The sequence below is a fragment of the Tachyglossus aculeatus genome, chromosome 6 (genome assembly GCF_015852505.1).
Source record: "Tachyglossus aculeatus isolate mTacAcu1 chromosome 6, mTacAcu1.pri, whole genome shotgun sequence".
In the NCBI taxonomy this organism is placed as follows: Eukaryota; Metazoa; Chordata; class Mammalia; order Monotremata; family Tachyglossidae; genus Tachyglossus; species Tachyglossus aculeatus.
This window is the reverse complement of record NC_052071.1, coordinates 47367946-47393088: the sequence shown is the minus strand read 5'-3', so window position 1 is coordinate 47393088 and position 25143 is coordinate 47367946. Positions and strand designations below refer to the sequence as shown.

Below are 25143 nucleotides of genomic sequence, written 5' to 3'. Positions count from 1 at the left end.
GATTTGTGGGTTATAATCTGCAAGAAAGAGATGTATTTTGGGGGAAATATGCATTTTTTGGGAAAAGACGAGACATTCATTAAGCCCCATGATTCTGCTTTAATTAGAGATAAACTGTTGTGGGAGTAAAGCTTTGATTCAGCCTTTGGGCTTTTTCATTAATAATATTCTTAAAACACATTACACTGTTCCATTCAGCTCCACTCTGCTTCTCTCAATGATAGGGGTTGGGCAGTGGTTTAGCTTTTCCCTGCGTTTGAGCTCTCTCAAGTCAAGGAAGTGTTTGGTCCCCCTCCCACCTCTCTTCCTTTGCTCCAAAAAAAACAGAGGAAAAGAGCACATATTCTTGGTAAACAAAAGTCAAAGAAACATTAGCACATTTCTCTGAAGCACACGGTTGTTGTGAAACCAAGCAACACCCAAGAAGATGTCTTCAGTTACATAACCTTTTCCTCAGAAGATGATGCCTCAGGGGTCCCAAATGCTGTTATTGACCTGGCAAAGAGGTGATATCAGGAGTCAATGGGAAATAATTAGTTCTTAATTGCCTCTGATCTCCAATCTAGAGGGATGTGGATCACCAGAAATTTCAACATTGAGAAGCTGTTATGAGTTGTTATACTGTGGGTGATATCAGTGGGAAAGAAGCAGATGATTATTTAAAGATGCACATCAGGATTTCTCTGACTCAGACTTAGGCAGCAGAATCTGAATTGAACCATCCAATTTCCATAATTGGTGACTCTTCTGTAGCGTTGCTATTTTACTATTTTGTGCAACATGGCGGCACTAAACATTATGCACCTAAAAGTAGCATTGATCCTATAAAACGGGCTTCTTACAGATGGCTGATGGACGGCTACATTGATCTGCCAGTTCGGAATCACCAGTGATATTGGTCAGAACCTATCCACACTGGGAGGAGCAAGAATTACCCTCTCTCCACAGGCAAAAGAAGGAAATGCAGGTAATCATCAATCGCATTTATTGAGCGCTTACTGTGTGCAGAGCACTGTACTACGCGCTTGGGAAGTACAAGTTGGTAATCCTCTTCATAAGTTCACTGATTCCCATATCAGTCAATCAATCAAATTTATTCAGCACTTACCACTGTCCTCAGCACATGGGAGAGTAGACTACAGTGCTCTGCACACAGTAAGTGCTCAATAAATACGACTGAATGAATGAATGCTTGTTGTGGGCAGGGAACATGTCTATCAACTCTATTATATTGTACTCTCCCACTGAAGCAGCATATGTGCCACATGCCCTTCAAAGCTCAGCCAGTAGTTAACCAATACAGTGACAGAAAACAGTTCACACTAACCCCTGCCCCATCCCTCCGCCCCCCAATGTTGTTTGCCTCCAGTGCTTTGTTGACCTGCTAACCCAGCAACCAGTTCTAGTCCTCTGGTGACCTCCAGCTAGCCAGAAATCCACCTCTGTCCCCTTGGTCAGTCGCTGCCTGGATCAGTGAAACACCTGATGGTGAATGGCCTAGTGGAAAGAGCACAGGCCTGCGAGTCAAGGAACTTGAATCCTATTCCCACCTCCTCTTCTTATCTGCTGTGTGCCCTCGATAAAGTCTTTTAACTTCTCTGGGCCTCATTTTTCCCACTTATACAGTGAGAATTAAATACCTACTCTCCTACCTAGACTGTGAGCCTCATGTGGGACTGTGTCTGAACGGATTATCTTGTATCTACCTCAGTGCTTAGTGCTTAACAAACACCACCATTATTATTAATGTGGATATGATCAAAGCATATTTGACTTGTACCTCACCAAAGGTCACAAGAATATCATCACTGCTGATATTTCTGAGAGGCAAATATCCAAGTCTCCTTCAGGCACCGACCCAGCCTGCAGCCTGGAAATATATTTCCAAGTATCCTTCCACTCCCCAAGACTCCACATGACATACACTCAATTCAGTTGTTCCTCTCCAAGCCCCATTGCCCTCCGAACCCATTCCGCAATCATACCTTCTTCAGGGATGCGGGAACAGCACTTACCATGTCTGTGTCCGAGACGGGGCCAAAACTCGTCACGTAGATGTCTGTCTTGACTTCGGTGACAGTGTCTGGGACAAAGGAAAGAGAAAAGTGAACAACAGCCATTATGAAGCTATTTTCATTTGCCTGGAGAGGTTTTTCATGTTTATTTATAGTTTTGTTCTTCCCTAGCAGACTAAGTGCTGACCCAGCCAATCTGAGCCCACAACCACGTTCTGAAACACAGCCAACTTCACGTCTTTAAAAGGGACACCGGTCATGTGCGTCATCCCAAAGAAATCCCTTCCTTTCCCAGAACATCATCTCTCAAAGGGCACTGTGACTGCTCTGTTGGAAAGTAGACTCTTTAGAGCTTTTCCAGGTTGAGTCAGAATGGCAGATAATATACCCATTTTCCAGATGACTTGGAAAATTGGAAAACATTTTTATGCTTTGCGATGACTGTAGATGTTCTTCAACTTAAATTTACATAGCACTCCTTTGGAATGTAATAAGGCAAGATCACGCTACGCATTTTTCAAATCGTTGGGATCAAATACCAATCAATTAACGGTATTTATTGAATGCTTACTGTGTGCAGAGCACTGTGCTAAGTGCTTGGGAGAGTACAATACAACAAGGTTGGTAGACACATTCCCCGCCCACAACAAGCTTTACAGTCTAGACGCACTTCCTATCTCTAAATTATTTCAGAGTTTGTCTCCCAGACAAGATTGTGAGCTCCCATACTGCAGGGTTCATTTCTACCAACTCTATTTTATTGTGTTCTCCTAAGTACTATGTCTGTTATATTGTTGTATTGTACTCTTCCAAGCACTGAGTACAGTGCTGGGCACATAATAAGAGCTCAATAAATACAACTGACTGCTTTGCACACAGTAAGCACTCATGGTGGAAATTAACCCATTTAGGGAGAGAGATTCTGACCTGCTGGATGGATCATCCCCCTGTTGCTAGATTCCAATTAGCATATTTCTTGTATTATAGCGTACTCTCCCAAGCACTTAGTGTTCTGCACATAGTAAGTGCTCAATAAATACCACTGATTGATTGATTGATTGATTTTTTTCAGTGCCATGGCTAGAAAATTCAAAGGCTTCAGTAGTTTTTCTTTCATGAGTTTGCTGATGCTTGAGTAGCCAGATAGAAACAAGGAGAGTTATTTTCTGAATTGTCCTTACATACACATTCCCTGTATGTCCTAGATTCTCTTCTGGTGTTACACAAATGTGAAAAAAAAAATATATGCTTCTGGGCTATAATCAAGAGTGATATCGATAAACACTTTTGAAACACCTATTAAGAGCATCTAGAATTAGAGTCTTATGGCCAATTCTGTGCATCTCCATACTCTCTGTATTTCAACACTCTTCCACTGGATCCGTTAGCCCTTACATTCTTTTCATGCATGAGGAGATCCAGGGATCCTGGGCAGCTTGTCATGACATATTTCTGATGTCTTTTAGCACCACTTAGAGAACAAAAGCAATGCTGAATTGGGATGTGAGCTCGCAAGGGATACTATCGCAAGTGTGAAGTATCAATCAATGTCTGATGCTCAACTTTACTCACACTAGATGTTTCTTTATGATACCACATCCAATTCCTCCCCAAATAGCTGGTGTTATTTATTATGCTTGAGCGCTGTATCCTGTCAGTGACAACAAAGCTTCATCCTGAGTTAAAACAACCTAAGATGTTGGTTAAATTACTAAGGCATTTTTGTGAAAGAACAATCTAACCCTTTTTAAAAATAGATGCATTGTTTAAGCAGAACAGCCTGGTTTCTTTGGGCATTATATTATTTAGATGACATGGTTCAAGTAATGGTCCTTCATCTCAGTTCAGTAATGCAGTGGGAGGACAGAGGAAACCCCATCTTCAGGGCTGAGAGGGAGAAAAACTAGCACACTAGCACAGCTAGCACACTAAAGCACTGCCAAACTAGCACACTTCCCCCCTTCAAAGCCCTAATGAAAACTCACCTCCTCCAGGAGGCCTTCCCAGACTGAGCCCGCCTTTTCCTCTGCTCCTCCTCCCCTCCCCATCGTCCTGACTCCTCCCTCCCTCTGCTCTACCCCCCTCCCCACAGCACTTGTGTATATATGTACATATTTATGATTCTATTTATTTTAATAATGATGTGTATATATCTATAATTCTATTTATTTATATTGATGTTATTGATGCCTGTCAACTTCTTTGTTTTGTTGTCTATATCCCCCCTTCTAGACTGTAGGCCTGTTGTTGGGAGGGATTGTCTCTGCTGCCGAATTGTACTTTCCAAGTGCTTAATATAGTGCTTTGCACACAGTAAATGCTCAATAAATATGATTGAATGAATGAATGAAAGGATAGGACCAAGGAGGAAGCCCCAATAATTTTCCTTTCCCACTCCAGAAACTCTCACACCTTCTTATCTCTCCATCACAGAGTGCTACCATCAGACTTCAAAGACAGGGATGACCAGATATTCCACATGGCTCCTTCAGCTCCCTCCAGATCTGTTCTTTGCCAGCACATAGCACAGTCATTCAGTCAGTGGCATTTATTAAATGCTTATTGTGTACAGAGCACTGTACTAAGCACTTGGGAGAGTACACTGCAAGAGTTGGTAGACACCTTCTCTCACCACAACAGCACAGTAAGCATTTAATGAATGCTATTACTACTATTAGGCTGTCTCTCTTTACGTTAAATTGGTCTTTGTTTTAGGCTGTCGAGTCATCTCCGACCCATAGCAACGCCATGGATACATCTCTCCCAGAACACCACACCTCTATCTGCAATCGTTCTGGCAGTGTAACCACTGGTCAAAATATGGAAGTGGTTTACTATTACCTTCTGTGCAGTAAAGTAGAGTCTCCGCCCTTGATTCATTCCCACGCCTCTGCTGCCCAGCACAGGTGAGTTTGTAGTAGATTGCCTTCCACTTGCTAGCCACTGCCCAAGCTAGGAATGGAATCGGTATGCCTCTGCTTGACTCTCCCTCCCATAGACGAGACTGGTAGAGTACTGGAAACTTTCCAGGTGCGACCCTGAGAGGGAATTAATGAATTAATGCCCACCCCACACCCTCCGCTCCTCTGCCGCTAATCTCCTCACTGTACCTCGTTCTCGCCTGTCCCGCCATTGACCCCCGGCCCACGTCATCCCCCGGGCCTGGAATGCCCTCCCTCTGCCCATCCACCAAGCTAGCTCTCTTCCTCCCTTCAAGGCCCTACTGAGAGCTCACCTCCTCCAGGAGGCCTTCCCAGACTGAGCCCCTTCCTTTCTCTCCCCCTCGTCCCCCTCTCCATCCCCCCATCTTACCACCTTCCCTTCCCCACAGCACCTGTATATATGCATATATGTTTGTACATATTTATTACTCTATTTATTTGTTTATTTATTTTACTTGTTCATATCTATTCTATTTATTTTATTTTGTTAGTATGTTTGGTTTTGTTCTCTGTCTCCCCCTTTTAGACTGTGAGCCTAGACTGTTGAGTAGGGACTGTCTCTATATGTTGCCAACTTGTACTTCCTAAGCGCTTAGTACAATGCTCTGCACACAGTAAGCGCTCAATAAATACAATTGATTGATTGATTGATTGATTGACTGAATTATGTTAAATACCAAAGGAAAATCCCCCATCATCTCCCTCTCTGTCTTTGTGCCTGGTGCTCTGCTCTGGGTAAAAAGTTCTCTTTAAGTGATATTCTAAACAAAGCCAATGGATGAGCAAGGGTCCAGTTAATCATTAGATAATGCTCAAATGCACGCTTCCTGGTGGTAGGATCATGCAATGTCATTAATAATAATGATAATGGTGGTATTTGTTAAGCCCTTACTATGTACCAAGCAATGTTCTAAGCACTGGGGGAGATAAAAGGTAATCTGGTTGTCCCACATGGGGCTCACAGTCTTAATCCCCATTTTACTGCTGAGGTAACTGAGGCACAGAGAAGTTAAGTGACTTGCCCGAAGTCACACAGCTGACAAGTGGTGGAACCAGAATTAGGACTCCCAAGCTCGTGCTCTTTCCACTAAGCCACGCTGCTTCTCTTGGGAAATTGTGCCTAAAGGGACAGTCTCTTTATAGAAAAATCAATTGATCAATGGTAATTGCTGAGTGTCTCCTGTGTGCATAGCACAATACTAAACACTTGAAAGTGCACAATAAGATTAGTAGACATGATCTCTGCCCTCAGGGGGTTTAGAGTACTTGGAACAATGTATGGCACATAGTAGGCACTTAAATACAATAATAATAATATAATCTAATGGGAACAGACACTGAAAGGTTTGTTACCTGATATACAAGGGAAATGGGAAATGGCAATTAGCCAAATAATCCAGTTATCAAAGAGTCATGACTACCCGGCAGGGTGGATTGTATATTTACCCAGATGTCTCCAGAAATCTCTCTCCAGAAGCCTCAGGAAGAGAACTGCTTTTGCACATTAGATTAGGAGAGCCTGTAAACTCATTGTGGGTGGGGAATGTGTCTGTTATATTGTAACGTTGTACTCATCCAAGTGCTTAATACAGTGCTCTGGACACAGTAAGCACTCAATAAATATGGTTGATTGAAAACTCAGAGATTAGGAGATTTGGAGATGAGAGGGAAGATGTTGCATACTAATCACATTAGCAGAACAACTGAGGAAGACATTCATCTTGTACAGATACCAGTACAAAGAAGCTTACTGATTGGAGCTATTTGCTAATTAGCAAAGAGGAAAGGCATATACAATCAAGAGGGCCCACACAGGGCTTTCTGAGCTGGTGGTTTCTAGAACTTTTGAGTTGTTAAAATGGGGATAGTAAAGCTTTTACTATTTTTCACTTAGACATATAGCACAGCCCTTTGTATTCCAAGATGACACCATCCAACACCATGCACACTGACATGGATGAAAACCGCCTGCAGTAAATCCACTCCACCCTGGATGCACGTAAAGCAAGTCTCTTGCTGGGCTGATGTGTTTTCCTCTTGCAGGGCTTGTGATTGTTTTCAACTCTGCTCCCCAGAAATCCAATTTTCTGAAGGCCTCCGCTTGAGGAACACAACCCCTCCTGATTGTCACACATAGGACTGAGGCAGAGTGGCATCGTTGTTGAGGCAAAGCTATGTTTTTATAACATTTTTCTTCCTTTCTTGTTTACACCCCATTTCAGCAGAGTGAGTTTGGTATCTCATTGCCATCTGCTCTTCTCACCTGTCCTTCCCAGCAAAGTTGTGCTGCACTAAGCGTTGCCTCCATGCTAGTTGATAGGTTGCTTCACTGGTAGTGATCCTGTTTTTAAAATCTGATGCTGGCTAAAACTCATGGAAGACCCCTAAAATGGTCTTGGGTTGGTCTGATTTGGCCACCAAGACAGCACAGCTGAAGCCCTTTGTCTATCCCTCTAGACTGTAAACTCTTTGTGGGCAGGGAACGTTTCTGTTTATTGTTATACTGTACTCTCCAGGTGCTTAGTACAGTGCTGTGCACACAGTATGGACTCAATAAATACTATTGATTGAATGAATGAATGAATGAATGAATGAATGAAAGTCTCACAGGATATATTGGTCTCCTTGACTCTCCTTCTTGGGCAATATAAATTCATCTGTAGGGTTATTAGTCACTTTCACTGGTGAGACCACATGCAGGCCTCTATTTCCTTCCTCACAGAAGCAGAATCTGAGCAGTTCTGTTAATGGGGAACTTGATAATACCAATCATATACCACTGATTAACCCACAATAACTGTGCAAAAAGCATTCAACGCAAAGTGAAGGCATAGCAGAGCTAAGTGGAGGGAGACGCTATCAATAGCTGAATATTGATAGAATTTAGTAAATCAATAAATATATGCCAAATATTTTACTAAGCCCTGGGGTAGAGACAAAATAATCAGGTTTAACATAATTCCCGTTTCACATGGGGTTCGCAGACAAAGGGAGAGAGAAAATGAACAAATAGTATTCAATCTCTATTTTACAGATCAGGTAACTGAAGCACAGATAAGTTAAGTGACTTGCCCAAGGTCACACAGCAGGCAAGTGGCAGAGCTGGAATCAGAATCCAGATCCCCTAACTTCCAGCCCTTATTCTTTCCACTTGGCAATACAGCCACTTTACCATTTACAATTGAAAATTATTTAATCTTCATTCTTTGAAAGTGCTACAGAGAATCCCCTTGTGTTCTTTGAAGAAAATAAATCATTGGAGACTATAAAATCTAACAAATGAACAAATATATAAATCCTAGACAGTAGGTATGTGCCACGCATATGCACACACACACACCAACAGTAATTTCATAAGAGTCTAGTTTTCCCTTTTATTTATTACTCTTTTTTATTTGGTATTTTACCTTGAGTTTATGTAAAGAGGATTGAGTCCCTGAGCCCTTTAAAAGCTAACAGCAACTTGCCAGCTCTAATCCTCAGAATGGAGGCAACATATTAACTGAACCTGGTCCAGGAGGAACTTGACAGGATCCTTTTCCTACTCTTAAATGAGACTGACGACAAACACATGTGCCCTGTGATATGTTACCCCCAGGGAGATAGTGCTGGATAGAGGCCTTGGAAACCTTCGCTTCTGCACTTCGTACAAGCCCTGTTGGAGGTAGAAATACCAAACCATCTGACTATGAAATCTTGTTTCAAAACTTGACCAGGCTTTGTGAGACTTTAGAGGAGTGATTGGTAAAGTTTCCAATTTCCTCCCAAACTAGAAAAGCTTTAAGTATAGAGACTTAACATTTTTAGCCCCTCAAAATGAGTTTAATCCATGCTGGCAGGATTTTCTTTTTAATAACTGAAATATAGGGATACACGTCTTCACTTATTATGAACCAAGGACTCATGGAGTTGCCTGCGGCAGAAGAGTTTGCCATGTGGTTAATGCTTGCTTTTATCTTGATGCGATAAAAGGAGACTAAAGAGAAATACACCTATACAGACAGGAGAAACCAAATATGGGACATTGACATTTGGAAAAGTTAAGCAAGTTTCTTTTGTGGGGCAGAGGGGCAGATGGTAGCACTGCAGAATCAGCAAACCTGAGTCCACGGGAGAGAAAACAGAAACGGGCTTTCAGAAGCCAGTATCTTTGTAGGAAAATCTTTTTCTTTTTTATTAGAAACCATACCCATTACTAAATGTTTAATGTCCTCCTACCGGGGGCATTGGACACTAAGGGGCATTAGAAAAGCAGCATGTCTTATTGCAAAAAACACAGGCTTCGGAGTCAGAGGACATGGGTTCTAATCACACCTCTGCTACTTGTCTACTGTGTGACCTTGGGCAAGCTACTTTACTTCTCTGTGCCTCAATTACCTCATCTGTCAAATGGGGAATAAGACTGTGATCCCCACATGGGACAACCCGATTACCTTGTATCTACCCCAGCGCTTAGAACAGTGCTTGGCACATAGAAAATGGTTAACAAATACCATAATTGTTTTTGTTAAGGGATTTAAGGAATTGTGGTTTACGTACTGGCCTTTGAAAAGCTTAAAATCCAGTGAGAAGGGAAGGAGAAACTTAGATCTGTTATCTGTTATCTTTTTGTATGTTTGTAAGTATATTAAGGGTATGTGGCCTTATGAGAAAGAGAAGGTGTACTGGGCAGAGCACGGACCTCAGAGTTAACAGGTCATGGGTTCGAATCCCAGATCTGCCACTAGTCTACTTGTGGCCTTGGACAAGTCACTTCCCTTTTCTGTGCCCCAGTTCCCTCATATGTTTAATGGAGATCGAAACTGTGAGCTCCACGTGGGAAAGGGACTGTGTCCAACTCAATTTGCTTGCATCAACCCCAGTGCTTAGTATGGTGCCTGGCACATAGTAAGTGCTTAACAAATACCATCATTATTAGTGGGAAGAGTGTAGGGCTAAGAGCCAGAAGACAGCTCTACTTCCAGCTCCACCACTTGCCTGCTGTGTGACCTAGGGTGAGTCACCTAACTTCTCTCTGCTTTGGTTTCCTTATCTGTATAATGGGGATTAAGTGCCTATTCTCCCTTCCCTTTAACCCAATGTGGGACAGGGATGATTCTCTTGTACCTACTCCATGCTTAGCAAAATCTTTGGCACATAGCAAGTTTATGAATACCACAGAGATTATGATTATGGGCACTCTGACATACCAAAAACATACATACCCAATAACACCAAGATAATTTCCAAATCAGGCCACCAGAAACAGAAGTTTTGAACTCAATGTAATCAAATGATGTGATCTCTCATTTTGCGAATACAGCTTAAACAATGCTTTCCAACTCCAGAAACCTGGATTGACTTTGATTTACTAATCAAGGCTGGGATGTGGAAGGAGAAGAGGGATCTGAGAAGGAAAACATTTTACTTTTTTTCACAAGCTTAAAAAATGAAAAAACATTTTCTGCTTTTACAAGCATATTCTTGATTATCCGATTAACAAGGAACTAGGCCAATTCAGAGATCTTGACTCACTTGGAGTAAATCATCCCTATGTGTACTTTGGTATTCACTTCAAATTCCCAAGTGGCCATACTTGAGATTTTTTTATATCCAAAATATAGAAGAAATTATCCCAGTGGCCGGGAAAATATATAGTGGAACTTGACATTATTCTAAATTGACCAATACTGAATTAACGAGGTTGCAAGATAGATGCTTGTCAACATGTCAGTTATGTGCAATTAATTCTATCTAGACTCAGTTCTGGTCTATGTTGCAAGCACATCCTGGATCTGACTTCTACCTGCAGGTCATTTGAAATGTAACTCATTCTCCCAGGAAAAAGTCCAATAGATGTTAAATCACATCTCGCTCAGTCAAAATACCCCTGGTAAATTTCCCCACTTTCTATGAACTGTATGGTATATGCTCTTTACAGCACTGTCAACACAGCTAATTGTTGTAATCATCATCACAGTCAGAGTAGAGGAAGCATCTTTGAGGTGATTAAGACACATACACATTACTTCATACACTCTCCATTGAAATTGGTCAAACTCTGAAGTATCTTTTGAGCAATAATATACCAAATTTCATTGCCTTCAGCAAGTAGTCTAGGACATCATAATCATTTCTAAGATAAGATGCTAAAACACTTTACACTGAGGATTGCAACTTCACTGGAGCTTTAGATTGAAGGAGAATCTGGGCTAGGAGGAACGAACCCTTATTTAAAATCAAATATCATATTTAACAGGAAAGGGAACAACCAACAGCAGGTCTGGCTATTTCAGTTTGTCCATGTTCTTTTCCACTTGAAGTTATTTCATCACCATCTTGCCTATGGTAAAGATCAAAATCTCTCCCTTTATCTTAAAAACTGCTCCAATAATCCAATGCTATTTCCCTAAAAATAAACACTGCTTGCCATAAGCCTGACTTCGGTTAATAGAGAGCTAAGGAAAATTATTAGACCTACTTGCAAACAGGCTGCAAAAAGCCAGAGGGAATTAAAAGATAAAACATATTTTATATTAAAAAAGCTACTACAGGGCCCCCATTGTCCTCAAACCATTATTCATTCATTCAATCATATTTATTGAGTACTTACTATGTGCAGAGCACTGTACTAAGCGCTTGGGAAGTACAAGTTGGCAACATATACAGACGGTCCCTACCCAACAGCGAGCGGGCCCACAGTCTAGAAGAGGGAGACAAACAACAAAGCAATATAAGGAGGGTCTCTGTGAGTCCCTATCCAGAGATCCGTTGGCCAGTCTGGCAGGGTCCGGGCCCTGCGATGGGATGGCATAATGATAGTAATAATAATAATAATAATGTACTTTGTTAAGTGCTTACTATGTGCCAGGTACTATTATAATAAGCAACGGGGTAGATACAAGCAAATTGGGTTGGACACAGTCCCTGTCCAACATGGGTCTTACAGTCTTGATCTCCATTTTGCAGATGAGGTAACTGAGGCCCAGAGAAGTGAAGTGACTTCCCCAAGTTCACACAGCAGACAAGCTGAGATTAGAAACCATGAAGCAGCATGGCTTAGTGGATAGAGCATGGGTCTTGGAGTCAAGAGGTCCTGGGTTCTAATCTCCATTCCACCACTTGTCTGCTGTGTGACCCTGGGCAAGTCACTTCACTTCTCTGGGCCTCAGTTCCCTCATTTGTAAAATAGGATTAAGACTGTGAGCCCTCATCAGTCCTCAGCCCATTCTGTTTCGGGAAACTCAGATCTTCTTCCAACCAAGATGTATTCCCAAGCTCCCAACCACATACTTTATGAGAACCTAAGAGGAGAGCACAAGTCTTGATGGGAAAACAAACTGGCTTTTTACAATAGTTAGAATCAGGTGGCTTGAAAGAAATAGGGAAGTACAAAAAAAAAACAACATAAAAGGTTCTAGGGTCTGATACTGACTGCATTTTAATAAATGGAGCAGATACCACCAGTTATAGTTTTTAAAAATATACATATGATATTTATTAAGGACTTAAGCACCTATATAGATACAACTAAACAATAATAACAATAATTGTGGCATTTATTCAGTGCTTACTATGTGCCAAGTACTGTAGTAAATTCTGGGGTAGATACCTGATAATTAGTTTCCACATGGAGCTCAGAGTCTAAATAGGAGGGAGAGCAGGTATTGAATCCCCATTTTGAAGATGAGGGAGTTGAAGCACAGAGAAGTTAAGTGACTAGCCCGAGGTCACACAGCACACAAGTGGCAGTTCTGGGATTAGAACCCATATCTTCTGACTCCCAGGCCAGGCTCTTTCTACTAGGACATGTTGCTTCCAACGTCATCGGGCTACGATTTCTTCCCTAAAAATGACTTGCAATATTAAGGAAGGGAGAGCAGGCATCTTAGAGAAGCAGCGTGGCTCAGTAGAAAGAGCCTGGGCTTTGGATTCAGAGGTCATGGGTTCAAATCCCGGCTCCGCCAATTGTCAGCTGTGTGACTTTGGGCAAGTCACTTAACTTCTCTGTGCCTCAGTTACCTCACCTGTAAAACAGGGATTAAGACTGTGCGTCCCCCCGTGGGACAACCTGATCACCCTGTAACCTCCCCAGCACTTAGAACAGTGCTATGCACATAGTAAGTGCTTAATAAATGCCATTTTTATTATTATTATCTTATCCACATTTTAGAGATGAGGAAACTGAGGCACAGAAAGGTTAATTGACTTACCGAGTCATACAGCAAGCTGGTGGCAGAGATGAGACTAGAAGCTAGGTCTCCTGACTTTCAGACACACTGCCCTACTGCCCAAATAGGAATTTAGCCCAAGCCCCTTAAGTAATCACTCTAAGTGGTTGCTTTTCTAAAGAAAGATGTTGATATCCACTTGTCTGCTTGTCAACTTTTTAAAAAATATGATTGGGTTATTTGCTTTTACAGTTCATTATGCACTTGAAAATATCGCTATTTGGAGTCTATCTGCCACTAACCCTCCCTATCGGAGGGTCCAGAATGGGGACCGGTTACCATCTGTACTCTCTGCAAATGGTAAAAAAAAAACCCTGCTTAGTAGTAAGAGGCTTGTCCCTACTGAATCACCTGACATAAGAGGTGATTTTGGCAATAAACTCATTCATTTTTAACAGCAGATTAACTAGGGCAAACACGAAGGGCAGCATTTCAAATTAGGGTCTCAGAGGTACAATTATTTTGGATTTACATTTCAGACCAACATTTAAAATGTGGTTCCTTTCTCACACCTAAGGCATTGTTGGGTTAATAGATCCAGGGCACTGCCATTAATTATCCCCCAAACCCATTTTTGTAATGGATTAGTATTATTTAATAATAATCAATACAATAATCACATCCCCAAAATTACATTTTCTAGCCCAAATTTGATTATTTAAGAGCGTCTCCAACAAAAATGGCTCTTCCCTTACAGATGTGTGTTTTTTTAGAAATTCCATTAGTATTTAACTCTCATCAGGCTGGCTCTTCCTTTTCCAAAAGACCCAAGTATGAAAGCAAATGAGGCAGAGCACCCAACAGAGCCCACCACCCTGGAAAGATTCAGAAAACGGGGCTGTCTTCCAATAAAAACAACCGCCAGGTATCCTTGGCTCCAAAGTAAGATGCTAATTTGCATAGTGGGAGAGAAAAATTTGCATAATGAGCTCAAGAGGCTCTAATACCAAGTAGATAAAATGAAATAAATTAATTAGTGCTACCTTTTGAAATTATATTGAAATCCAATATTCAGGGCATGACATATGTGCAATGCATAATACATTTTTAACCCAATCAGGATAATTGTATCCCACACTACGAGATGCGCGCGCACACTCACACACAAAAAATACATGAACAGACACACACATACACCCAGAGACAAGGGAAAGCAGGAAGGATTCTTAGGGATAATGGAGAAAGAGAGGAATTCCCAGGGGGAGGGGGGCGGGATAGCAGCCTTTCCTGCAGGGAGACCAGGAAGCAGCAGGCCAGTCCTTTCTGGTAGGAAGACTGCCAGGCAGCCAACCTGATGCTCACTGCCTTCTGAGTATTCCCTGGGCCTTCTCTTCTGTCACCCAATTTGGGCAATTAGATATCCATGGGTTTTCTTCCCAGACTCTTATCCCATGTGCTTTGGAAACCTGGACCAGTGATTTTGTAGTGGGAAGTGTTATTACAGAAATCCTGAATTTTGCTGTATTTTGGCAGAAAAAGAAATCCATTACCAGTCTGAGCTCACAGAGGCTGGGTGTGGGACAGAGGGCAATGCGTGACCTGGAACAAGCAAAAAAGATTTGGCTCTGAGTCATGGGGTGGGGCTTGGGGGGGGCTAGGTTTCTTTTTGCTGCTATTTTTGTAGCTTAATTCAGGAGACTGAATCTCCCCTGAGCCCTTCTTTCCCCTTCCCCAGCAAGAGTCTCCCTCATCCTGGCTCAGACGGTCCTGAACCTTGAATGAATGCCAGAGTGAATGCCAAGGAGTGAACTGTAAGAGAAATGGGGCAGTTCCCACAGGCCCAGCAGCCATTCCGCCCCCCCAGCCTCACCCCCGCACCCACCCACCTGCCTTCCTCTGGGTGGAAATTGGAACCAGACTCCCACTCCCTCGCCACCCACTCATTCCTGAAGTCCCCGCTTTAAGAGCTCACGACTCCCCAGGCAAGCGAGGGGGTGGATATTATTTACAAGATGACTGAATGCTATTTTTATTTGGATCACGGAAGCACTAGCAGCGGCGGCGATGGAATACAAATTGCCTTGTCTTTGACATTCTTCCTCTCTCTGTGATGGGCGGTGGGGTGGGGGAGATGGGTGGGTTGTACAGGAAGGGGAGCCAGAGGGGGAGGGAGAGAAACAGGAGAAGCAGCTATAAGAGGGTAAGATCTGGTCATTCAGTATTCTCCGGACCCTGCCCGGTATGATTTCAAATTCTAAGCTTTCCCACTTTCAGGATTGATGGAGTTGAGTCTCAGTGCCTGAAAATCACGGATATAGAGTTGTAACAACTGATGCGAGCAGACTCATACCCAGAAGGAGTTCAGGGTAGGGTGATAGAGGGGCTGTGGTTTTGTATCCAGGGCTGGAAAGTTTCTGCATTATAAAAGGGAACAGAGTCACACAGAGGCACCCACAGAGGCGGTGCCCTCATATTGATTGGGGTGAAGGGGTCATCACCATATTAATACTGGGCTTACCCAACTGTGATATGGCAGCAAGGCCAAAATTCAGGTTTAACTCCGTCAATCCCTGTATCTTTTTCTATAGCAATATCACAGAACATTTCTTTCTCTTTATGTTCCTCTCTATTGTGGGAAGTTATTTTTTTAACCTCTCATTTAACCAAATAACATGGTAAGAGAGCCAAACCCAAGATGCCTGGGGATAAAACCTCTACACTCCAGCCCCCCTGCCCAGAGCCCTGCCAGACCCAGACAGATGAAACACTGAATTAATAGGTGGCAGAAGGTACTGTAATTTCTGCAACTGCACACAGCGCTTTTTGGCTCTCTCATTCTTCATTTTCTCCACTTTTCACTTTGGGGATTCAATTTCCTTCCAATTTTAGCCTTTGGAACAAAAGAAGAATAGAAATATCTTTTCTTTTTGTGACCTTTACCGCAGTCTCGGGAGAATTGTCTTCGATTAGCGTGTTGGAGGCTTGACTGAGTCAGGATGGTGGAATGGAAGTGTGACCTAGTGGCTAAAGCCTGGACCTGGAATCAGAAGGACCTGGGTTTTATTCCCAGCTCCACCACTTGCCTGCTGTGTGCCCCTGGGCAAGTCACTTCACTTCTCTTTACCTCATCTATAAAGTGGGGAATAAGACTGTGAGCCCCACAGAGGACAGGGACTGTGTCCAATCCAATTTGTTTTTATCCACCACAGTGCTTAGTGCTGGGCCTGACACATAAGAAGCACTTAAATAGCACTATTATCATTTATTATTATTTCTTTAGCCCCATGGCCTTTCCATCCCTCTCTCTTCTGGGAAAGGGCAGAAGCTCTGGAACCACTGACTGAAAGACACTGTCTTCTCTTGACCCAGCCTCCTCTCCTTCTCATTACATCACCGGTGTCTTCCTTCTTGCTGTGGGGCAGAGATTCCAACATAGCTTCTCATCAAGGTGTCTCCTCAGTCAGTCAGTTGAGCTCCCCTGCAGGATGGTTAGCTTTGCCCTGGGCTTCTCCTCTTTTAGGGCTCCAGGGACAAGATGGTCAGCTTGGGGAGAGGCCCTCAGCTCTGGTTGAGGAGACTTAGCCAGACAGTGTCACCGTGTTGGACGGTTAGTTGAGGAAAAGGAGAACACCGCAGATGGTGAGATAAGATCCCCTGGGTAAAAGACCATTTTTCTGTACTGCTGGAATCCATGGGCTGGGAGACAACTTCCAATTTACCCAAACCATTCTCCCTGTTCTGGAAAAGGAAGCAGTAGTAGTAGTAATGACATTTATTGAGTGCCCATTAGTTCAATCCACTGTACTACACGCTTGGAAAAGTACAATAGAAGCATAAAATCCAGACAGAGCCCTCCTCATACCCCTGGTCAACCTGATCAGGTGTATCACTAGACTGTAAGCTCCTTGAATGAAGGGATCATGTCTACAAACTCCATTGTATTGTGCTTTCCCAAGCACATAGTACAGTGCTCTGCACACAGTATGTGCTCAATGAATACCACTGATTGAGTCAGCAAGTATGGCATGATTACCAGTTCCACTGACTGCCCACACATAGCAGAGGGAGGTGGAAGCCAGGAGAGTTACTCTGTGGAGTCCCTCCCTGAGGGAAGATCCAATCAGAGAGAATAATAATAATAATTATGGTATTTCTTAAGCACTTACTATGTGCCAAGCACTGTTCTAAGCACTGGGGTAGATGCAAGGTAATCAGGTTGTCCCACATGGGGCTAACAGTCTCAATCCCCATTTTACAGATGAGGTAACTGAGGATGAGAGAAGTGAAGTGACTTGCCCAAGATCACTCAGCAGACAAGTGGCAGAGCCAGGATTAGAACCCACCACCTCTGATTCCCAAGCCCGAGCTCTTGCCACTAGGCCATGCTACTCCTCTGGATTAGGGTGGAATCAGATGGGTGAGGTAGTGGGAGAAGAAAACTGTCGGCTATCTTTAGGTGAGAGACAAAGAGCTATATGCCTAGAGATCAGGGCAGAAGGAAAACTCATGCTGCAGATCCTGGAAAGACTAGAACACAGAAGGGTCAAGAGGATGCCTGATTAGGGTTTGGATACCCTGGAGCTTCAGGATCCAGAGTTAGGACCCAGAGGAGTGAGGCTTCTGTTGCCGAGGAGAAGAAAGGATACCCTAGGACCCAATGTCTTAGGGAGGGGGAGACTGGAACCTGGGAAACCCTGTGACCTGGCAAGTCACTTATCTGTGCCTCAGTTATCTCATCTATAAAATGGGTACTAAGACTGTGAGCCTAATATGGGATAAGGACTGTATCTAACCTGATTGGCTTATGTCTACCCCAGTGCTTAGTACAGTGCCTGGCACATAGTAAGCACTTAAATATTATAAAAAGGAAACTCAAAGTGCAGAAATAAGGGCTTCACCATATCTCTGTTGTCTGAGTGTAGAAACAGACAGTCTCTTGCCTCGTCTCAGTAGGAAGGTGACGATTTCCGAATACAAACCAGGGTTACTAGTACTGGCTAGTTTATCCAAGAAGAGTTGGAGAAGCAGTTTGGCCTAGGGGAAAAGAGTATGGGCTCACCCAAGGTCACAAGGCAGGCAAGAAGAGGAGCCGGGATCAGAACCCAGGTCTTCTGACTCGAAGGCCCTTGCTCTTTGCACTAGACCTCACTGCTCCTCTGTCATAAACATGGTCAGAAGTGTGAAATAGAGTTAAGTGACTTCTTTTAATCAACCTGGGTGACAGATGTTGTATTTCCAGTGTGTCATTTGCTTGGCAATAACAGAGTCAATCCTTAGGATATCTTTGCACTTTAAACTTTCTCTTCTACACCCATTTTATTCAATGATCAAGATGTTATTTCCTGGAATACCCAGATTGATTTTTTTGCTGCAATGACTGACATAAAGTTTGCAGACTGTGGAGAGTATTTATTTACATGGCTAGTATTTGCATTCCTTAGCATATATATTATCTCTTCTGTAATGCAGCAGGGAGTAAAGCTCCTGTATTCTAGAATTACTTGGAATTGAGTTGTTAGGATGGCACGTGGGCTGTAAAAAAAAAAAAAAACTCCAACCAGTGAATTTGGAATTCCTCCTGGAGATTTCCAATTCTGCACTTCACTGGTTGCTTCTCGCAAATCTTCTGGTGTGATTCTGTCATCGGTCATAGCTAGAAGATTTCTTCTTCTCGTTTTGCCTCTCACCTCTCCTCCGACAATATGTACTGCTGTTAGAGTCTGCAGATCTCTCCAAGACTTTACGCCAAAGCCTCTGCATCTCTTCACTTTGTGGTACTGCTCTTGCTTTGTTTTCTTGCCCATTTTCCCATAGGAGGTAACATACTTTTCCTGGTAGTCCATTTTTTTTCTCTTTATGCCCTAAACAGAAGCACTACTATGGCAGCCGTGATCTGTGCTCTTTGGTTGGAAGTAGTCAAGGAGCTAGGAAAGGCAATCAGAATGATAATGCTTGACTAATTTACAGTTGTATTTTTCGGAATCATCATCTGTCCTGTCCCATCCTCTCACGCCCAGTTTGGGGGAATTTTATAGCAAGTCAGGTTCTGGTCCAAATCATCTGGAAGTCCTGGAAACTTATTTTCTAGTTAAAAATCAACAGATTTGTCTCTTCTGGTTGACTTCTGGATAAGTTGGCCAGACAAATATATGCTATGAATATGGCAAATTTATTGTAAAGCTGCCCCTGTTATGATCTTTTTCAATGATCCTAGTGGTTACAGATAACTTTATGTCATGGTTTACTAATTGAAGGCAAGTCAATAGTTGAGTTCAAGACTGATGTAGTGGTTCACTTCCTGATTTCCATTGTTTTGCCTGAATAATTTATTATTCTCTACAAAAGGATTCTTCCAGATTCAGAGTTTTCATTGCCCTATCTACTTTAAACTCTGGATGCGTCTAGTGAGATCTCATCTGAGACTTCTGGACTGGTTTTGGAGGAAGTGGAATAAATTTTCCCCTCCTTCTTTATGGTCTTTCTCCAAATGGTTAAGTGACAGACTTGGAAAGTTTTCCCTCAAGCTTATGTCACAAGAACTTATGTTCTCGCCAACTTAATTGCATACTGCCATGATGGGGATTCTCGGGAGGAAGTATCCTCACACTAGTTCCACAAGCATTTTGTGGCAATTCCTACACATCCAAGTGCCCTGTTCTCTATGTCTTTTCCAGAGTCGAGATGGTCGTCACTGACGACACAACACACAAAACCAGGCTGAAAAGCAGCCTCTTCCGGGAACCTCAGACTAGGAGTCTGGAACCTGGGATACCCTGAGAGAAAGGGGGAAAGAACTCTCACATTTCTGACTATATTTGTGACAGAGGAGCAGTGTGGCCTAGTGGAAAAAGCCTAGGATTCAGAAGACCTGGGTTTTGATTCTGCCTCTGCCTCTTACCTGCCTTGTGACCTTGGGCCAAAAGTAGGCCAAAACCCCTACTTTTTCCTCTAGGCTATGCTGCTTCTCCAGCTCCTTCTTGGATAATCTAACAGGTACTAGCAACTCTGGTTCTTCTAGACTGTAATCCCGGTGTGGGCAGGGATTGTCTCTCTTTACTGTTGAATTGTACTTTCCAAGTGCTTAGTTCAGTGCTCTGCACACAGTAAGACCTCAATAAATATGACTGAATGAATGAATGAACCCTGGTCATTCTGACCAGCATCTCACTTACAGAAAAGCCTCCTAGCCCCGCTCCCTGGACAACTCTCCCCAAAGAGAGACAAGACAAATTGGGTCATAATGGAGATGACCATTCTATGATTTTATTGTAACTCTGCTAGTTGAAGTCATCACCAATCAATCAATGGCATTTATTGAGCACTTACTGTGTGTGGAGCACTGCTGTACCCAGCTCTGGGAAATGCAATAGGGTAGAGCTGGAGGTCACAGTCCCTGCAACCAAGGACCTTATAGAATGAAGGGGGAAGTCAGGTCTCCCCTGATCCACGTGGGCCCTCCCCTCAGCTCTGCCAGGGTGCATCCCGTTGGGACTTCGCTTGCCTTGACCCCGATCAGCTGGAGAGGCCTGGTGGAGTTTTTGGAAGTCTAAGAGCCCATCGAATTGGAGAGAGGCTGTCCTTTCCTGTCCATACACAGACAGGGTTCTTGGTGCTGTCCAGTGGAGGATTTACACTGGCGGTTGTGGTACAGCCCAGTCATTCATTCATTCAGTCATATTTATTGAGCCTTTAATGTGTGCAAAGTACCATACTAAGCATTGGAGAGAATACAATATAACAATAAACGAACAGACATATTCCCTACCCACAAAGAGCTTAAAGTCTAGAGGGGGAGACAAACATTAGTATAAATAATACCCATGTGTTTCACCCACTGCCCCGAAGAAACATAACTGGCAGGGATGGGAGGTGGAGGCTGACACTGAACAAATCACCAGCACTTTGACCAATTCCCTAACATGGATTCCCAGTCTCAAAGGCTTCAAGACTCATCCATCATTGAAAATGGGAGATTCCATAATCATCATCATCATCATAATAAGAGTATTTACTCCATCATTACTATATTCCAAGCAATTTGCTAAGGACCAAGGAAGATATATAATAATAATTATTATTATTATGGTATTTGTTAAGCACTATGTGCCAACCAGTCTTCTAAGCACTGGGGTGGATACAAGGTAATCAGGTTGTCCCACAAGGGGCTCACAGTCTTAATCCCCATTTTACAGATGAGGTGACTGAGGCACAGAAAAGTTAAGTGACTTGCCCAAAGTCACACAGCAGACAAGTGGCGGAGCTAGGATTGGAACCCATGTTCTCTGATTCCAAGCCCGTGCTCTTGCCACTTAGCCACGCTGCTTCTCAATTCAGACACGGCCCCTACCCTACACAAACTCATGCTCCCAGGCTAAGAGGGAGGAAGAATGGGTATCTTATGCCCATTTTTTGGATGAGGAAACTGAGGCACAGAGAGGTTAGGTGACATGTCCCGATCACAGAACAAGACAAGTGGTGGAGCCAAGAACAGAAATTAGGTCTCCTGACTCTCAGTCTTATACACTTTCCAGTAGGCCATATTATCTCTTCTTTTTCTTCATCATCATCATCATCACTGTATGTAAATACTACCTTTTGCAAAAGCCAAGGAACACTCAATCAAAAAACAGTGACCTTGGCTGAGTAGGTGGCACAGTTCCCCATCATTCTTGTACCCAACAACCACTCAAAATACCATTTTTCACTTGTAAGGGAGAGTGGGGCGGGGTCTCAATTCTTTGTGTATATTGAGTCCCCTATTGAGTAATGCACTAAAGAAGGAGGTTAGCCCTCAGAGACTAGCAGAGTTGAAATAAGGAATTATTTTCAATCCATCTAAATACTACTCTATCAGGCCTCTGGTATTTTCTCCTAATCTGAATGATTGAGGACTGTTGCTGGGAAATGTTAAACACATGCTGTCTTCCCCTCCTTGAAGGAACATTTTATTGCGGTTAAAATATTTCCTACCTAGCACTTCCATGGCTGGGAAGCAGACTGAAGTCTATCAATCAATAATGGTATTTACTAACCACTTACTCTTGTGCAGGGCAATGTACTAAAGACTAAAATTAGTTTGGGCTTTTCCAGCCACTCCCCCAGCACATTTTTCTACAAACTTCTTTGGATTTTTAAAAATTCCTTCCATTTGGAAGAACTGTGAGATGAGTGAGCAGAAGTGATGTCAACTGCAGCAGCTTCTTCATGGTGGTTTGCTGCCTTCCCCCTCATTCAGGGGTTCAGCCAGAGATCCCTAGCTGAAGAGGATTGGGCACAATGGTTTTACACACCTACCTTTTTCCTTCGAACTCCCAACCCCAACAGAGACTGCTGCTTCCTGGTGAAAGTAGTGGGAGTGATGAGTTAGAATGATGTTTGCAGCACTGAACAGCAGAGTGAAGGAAATCAATCAATGGTATTTAGTGAACACACTGTGGTAGAACACTATGCTTGGGAAATGACATCACTTCCACTTGCTTAATTCACAGTACTTCCAAGTGAAAGGAATTTTCAAAAAGCCATAGAAGTTTTGGGGGAAATGGGGGTTACTGGAAAAGCCTAAACTACTAATGGTCTTTTTCAAGTCAATGAAGGGGGCCAGTCATTCTCCATGTCCTCTAAGTATGGAACAAGAGGAAAAAGGCTTTACCTGTCCCAAGTGATTCTTGGAATGGATAGAAAAAATAATTCTCTCACAGTGAGTGAGGATTTCCAAGATAGGTTGGGACAGTGTCCTCTTGTAAACTGTAAACTCCTTGGGGGCAGGGATTGTGTCTGCCAACGCTGTTGTGCTGTACTTTCCCAAAGACTTAGTACAATGCTCAGTACACAGTAAATGCTCAATAAATACCACTGATTACTTGGTTAGATCTGAATAGTGGATAGATTCACATGGGATCGGTGTGAATCCTGCCTAAAGGACTTGTTATTCTTTATTTTCTCTGGAAACACACTAGTTTCAGAATTGATCAAAGGCAGAGTGCAGGTCTTGTTAAAAGTAGTCTTTTTTCCTTCTGTTACAAAAGGATTTATTGTTCTGTTGGAAGGATAAAATATGGAGTGTTCTAGTTGCTATGACAGCTTTCTAAATGTCATGTTTCATCAGATCCCTTTAGAATCAGATGGACTCATTTGGGAAGTTGAGTAGAGTTTCCTTCTCTCTTTTCCTTTAAAACCCCGATTTTTCTGCTCAATTGCAGCCTGTTAGGGAGAAAGTTGTCTCTAAAAGAAACGGACTGTCAAGCTGCCTTCTCTCAGTTTCTGTTTTCAACCAAAGAACTGTTGATTTTTCCTGCCACATAAATATCATCCAGCACCTGCTCTCTTTCTTGTCTTCTAATACAACTGCTGTTAAAGTGGTGATTGTCTAAGTTAGCCCAGATCTACAATATCATCACATACACACAGCCACATATATGCACCAGGTCTGGAATTACCCTACCCTGCCAGTCCTTGCAGTGTCTTTCAATAGATGGAAAGTTCAATTCCCAGCTTTGACATTGGGATAGCAGATACAAATACTCAAAAGTGGCTTCCATGAGCACATAAAGTCCTCACTCATTCTTTCTTTTACCCACCATCATTCCTCTGTTCTTAATGACAGCACTGTTTGGATCCCAAACTCTACTGCAAAACAAAGCAAAGAAAAGACAGGTACTATGGGAAGGCAGATTCAGATAAGGAAGGTGTAACTTAGGCAAGAGTGCGTACAGTACACATTTAAATGAACCAAAATGTACAAAAACACAGACTTAAAGATATCAAGCCTTTTGGATGAGGGTGAGATGGGTTGTAGGGGATGGAAAATATTCTCACAAGTTACTTTGGAATTTAAATTTAGGCACTAGGAAGATTCCTAATCACAGATCCATGGGTGTTCATGGAGGCTGGAGATGTGAGGAGGGAAGGTGGGGGGTGGGAGAGCAATGTGAGGAAAGAGAGAAGGGGTTTTCTGCTTCATCTCTGCGGCTGCTCCTTTGGAAAATGTGTCCCTCCACCAGGGTTTCTGTGAATGAGAGAAGGCTTTCTGGGTTTCATGACAGGAACTGTCCATCCATTGTCTGCAGAGTGAAGGCTTCCATGGAACAAGCTGGCCATTAGGAGTTTAAACAAAAGGAATCCCAGACTATTCATCAGGAGGAAAGGAACAAGCTGGCCATTAGGAGTTTAAACAAAAGGAATCCCAGACAATTCATCAGGAGGAAAGGAGATCACTTACTATGGCAAAGGTCCCATGGGGAAACCGGCTTGAGAGCTCTAATGAAGCTGTAATGCTCTCCAAATTTGAACTGCCTCATTCAAATCACCTTCATTTAAGGGAGAAGTTGGTTTGCAGAGGCTGATGCTGTTTTAGGAGGGGCCCAGGGAAGGAAGGTGGAAGTAATTACTAGAGTGAAGGTGCATAATACAAAGGCCTGGGAGGGATCTTGGAAGGTCATTTAAGTCAACTCCCTGCCCCTGAGCCAGATCACTCAATTCAAAGATATTATCCCTTTTCTTAAAAAATCTCCAGGACATGAGACTTCCATCCTCACAGTAGTGCCATCCAGTGTCTCCTATCAATCACATTTGTTGAGCATTTACTGCATGCAGAGCACTGTACTGAGCACTTGTGAGAGTACAATAGGATAAGTTCGCAGGATCCCTGCCTTCAAAGCACTAACAATGTAGTGGGGGAGTAGTAATAAGGGGGGGAAAAATAACAGTTAACTTTCCATCCCTCCCTTAAAGCTATGAAGTCCACCCCCTTGTCTACCATAAGGACCTCCCACTGTGACTTAAGCCTGTTTCTTTCTAACCCATTCTTAGACGAGACAAATACTATTTACAACATTTTTCCCCCACATCATGACTCAAGCACACTGCTTTTTTCATTTTAAAATGGTTTTGTACTGTCTTTCATTCATTCATTCAATCGTATTTATTGAGCACTTACTGTGTGCAGTGCACTGTACTAAGCGCTTGGGAAGTACAAGTTTGCAACATATAGAGACGGTCCCTACCCAACAGCGGGCTCACAATCAAGAAAGAAATCCA

The 25143-nt window shown here is 42.9% G+C and overlaps 1 protein-coding gene and 1 non-coding gene across 4 annotated transcripts in view; both read right to left on the bottom strand.

Moving 5' to 3' along the window:
• The window catches only part of GABRA3 (gamma-aminobutyric acid type A receptor subunit alpha3), a 186709-nt gene that overhangs the window by 82606 nt on the left and 78960 nt on the right, over nucleotides 1-25143 (bottom strand). For all 3 annotated transcript variants that reach the window (XM_038747852.1, XM_038747853.1, XM_038747851.1), the window contains one exon: nucleotides 2016-2083. In XM_038747852.1, the coding sequence (XP_038603780.1) occupies nucleotides 2016-2083 (68 nt within the window). The remainder of the gene's footprint in view (nucleotides 1-2015; nucleotides 2084-25143) is intronic.
• LOC119930216 lies at nucleotides 4926-5063 on the bottom strand. Its single transcript, XR_005451704.1, has one exon. It is a non-coding gene; the product is annotated as a small nucleolar RNA SNORA7 (small nucleolar RNA).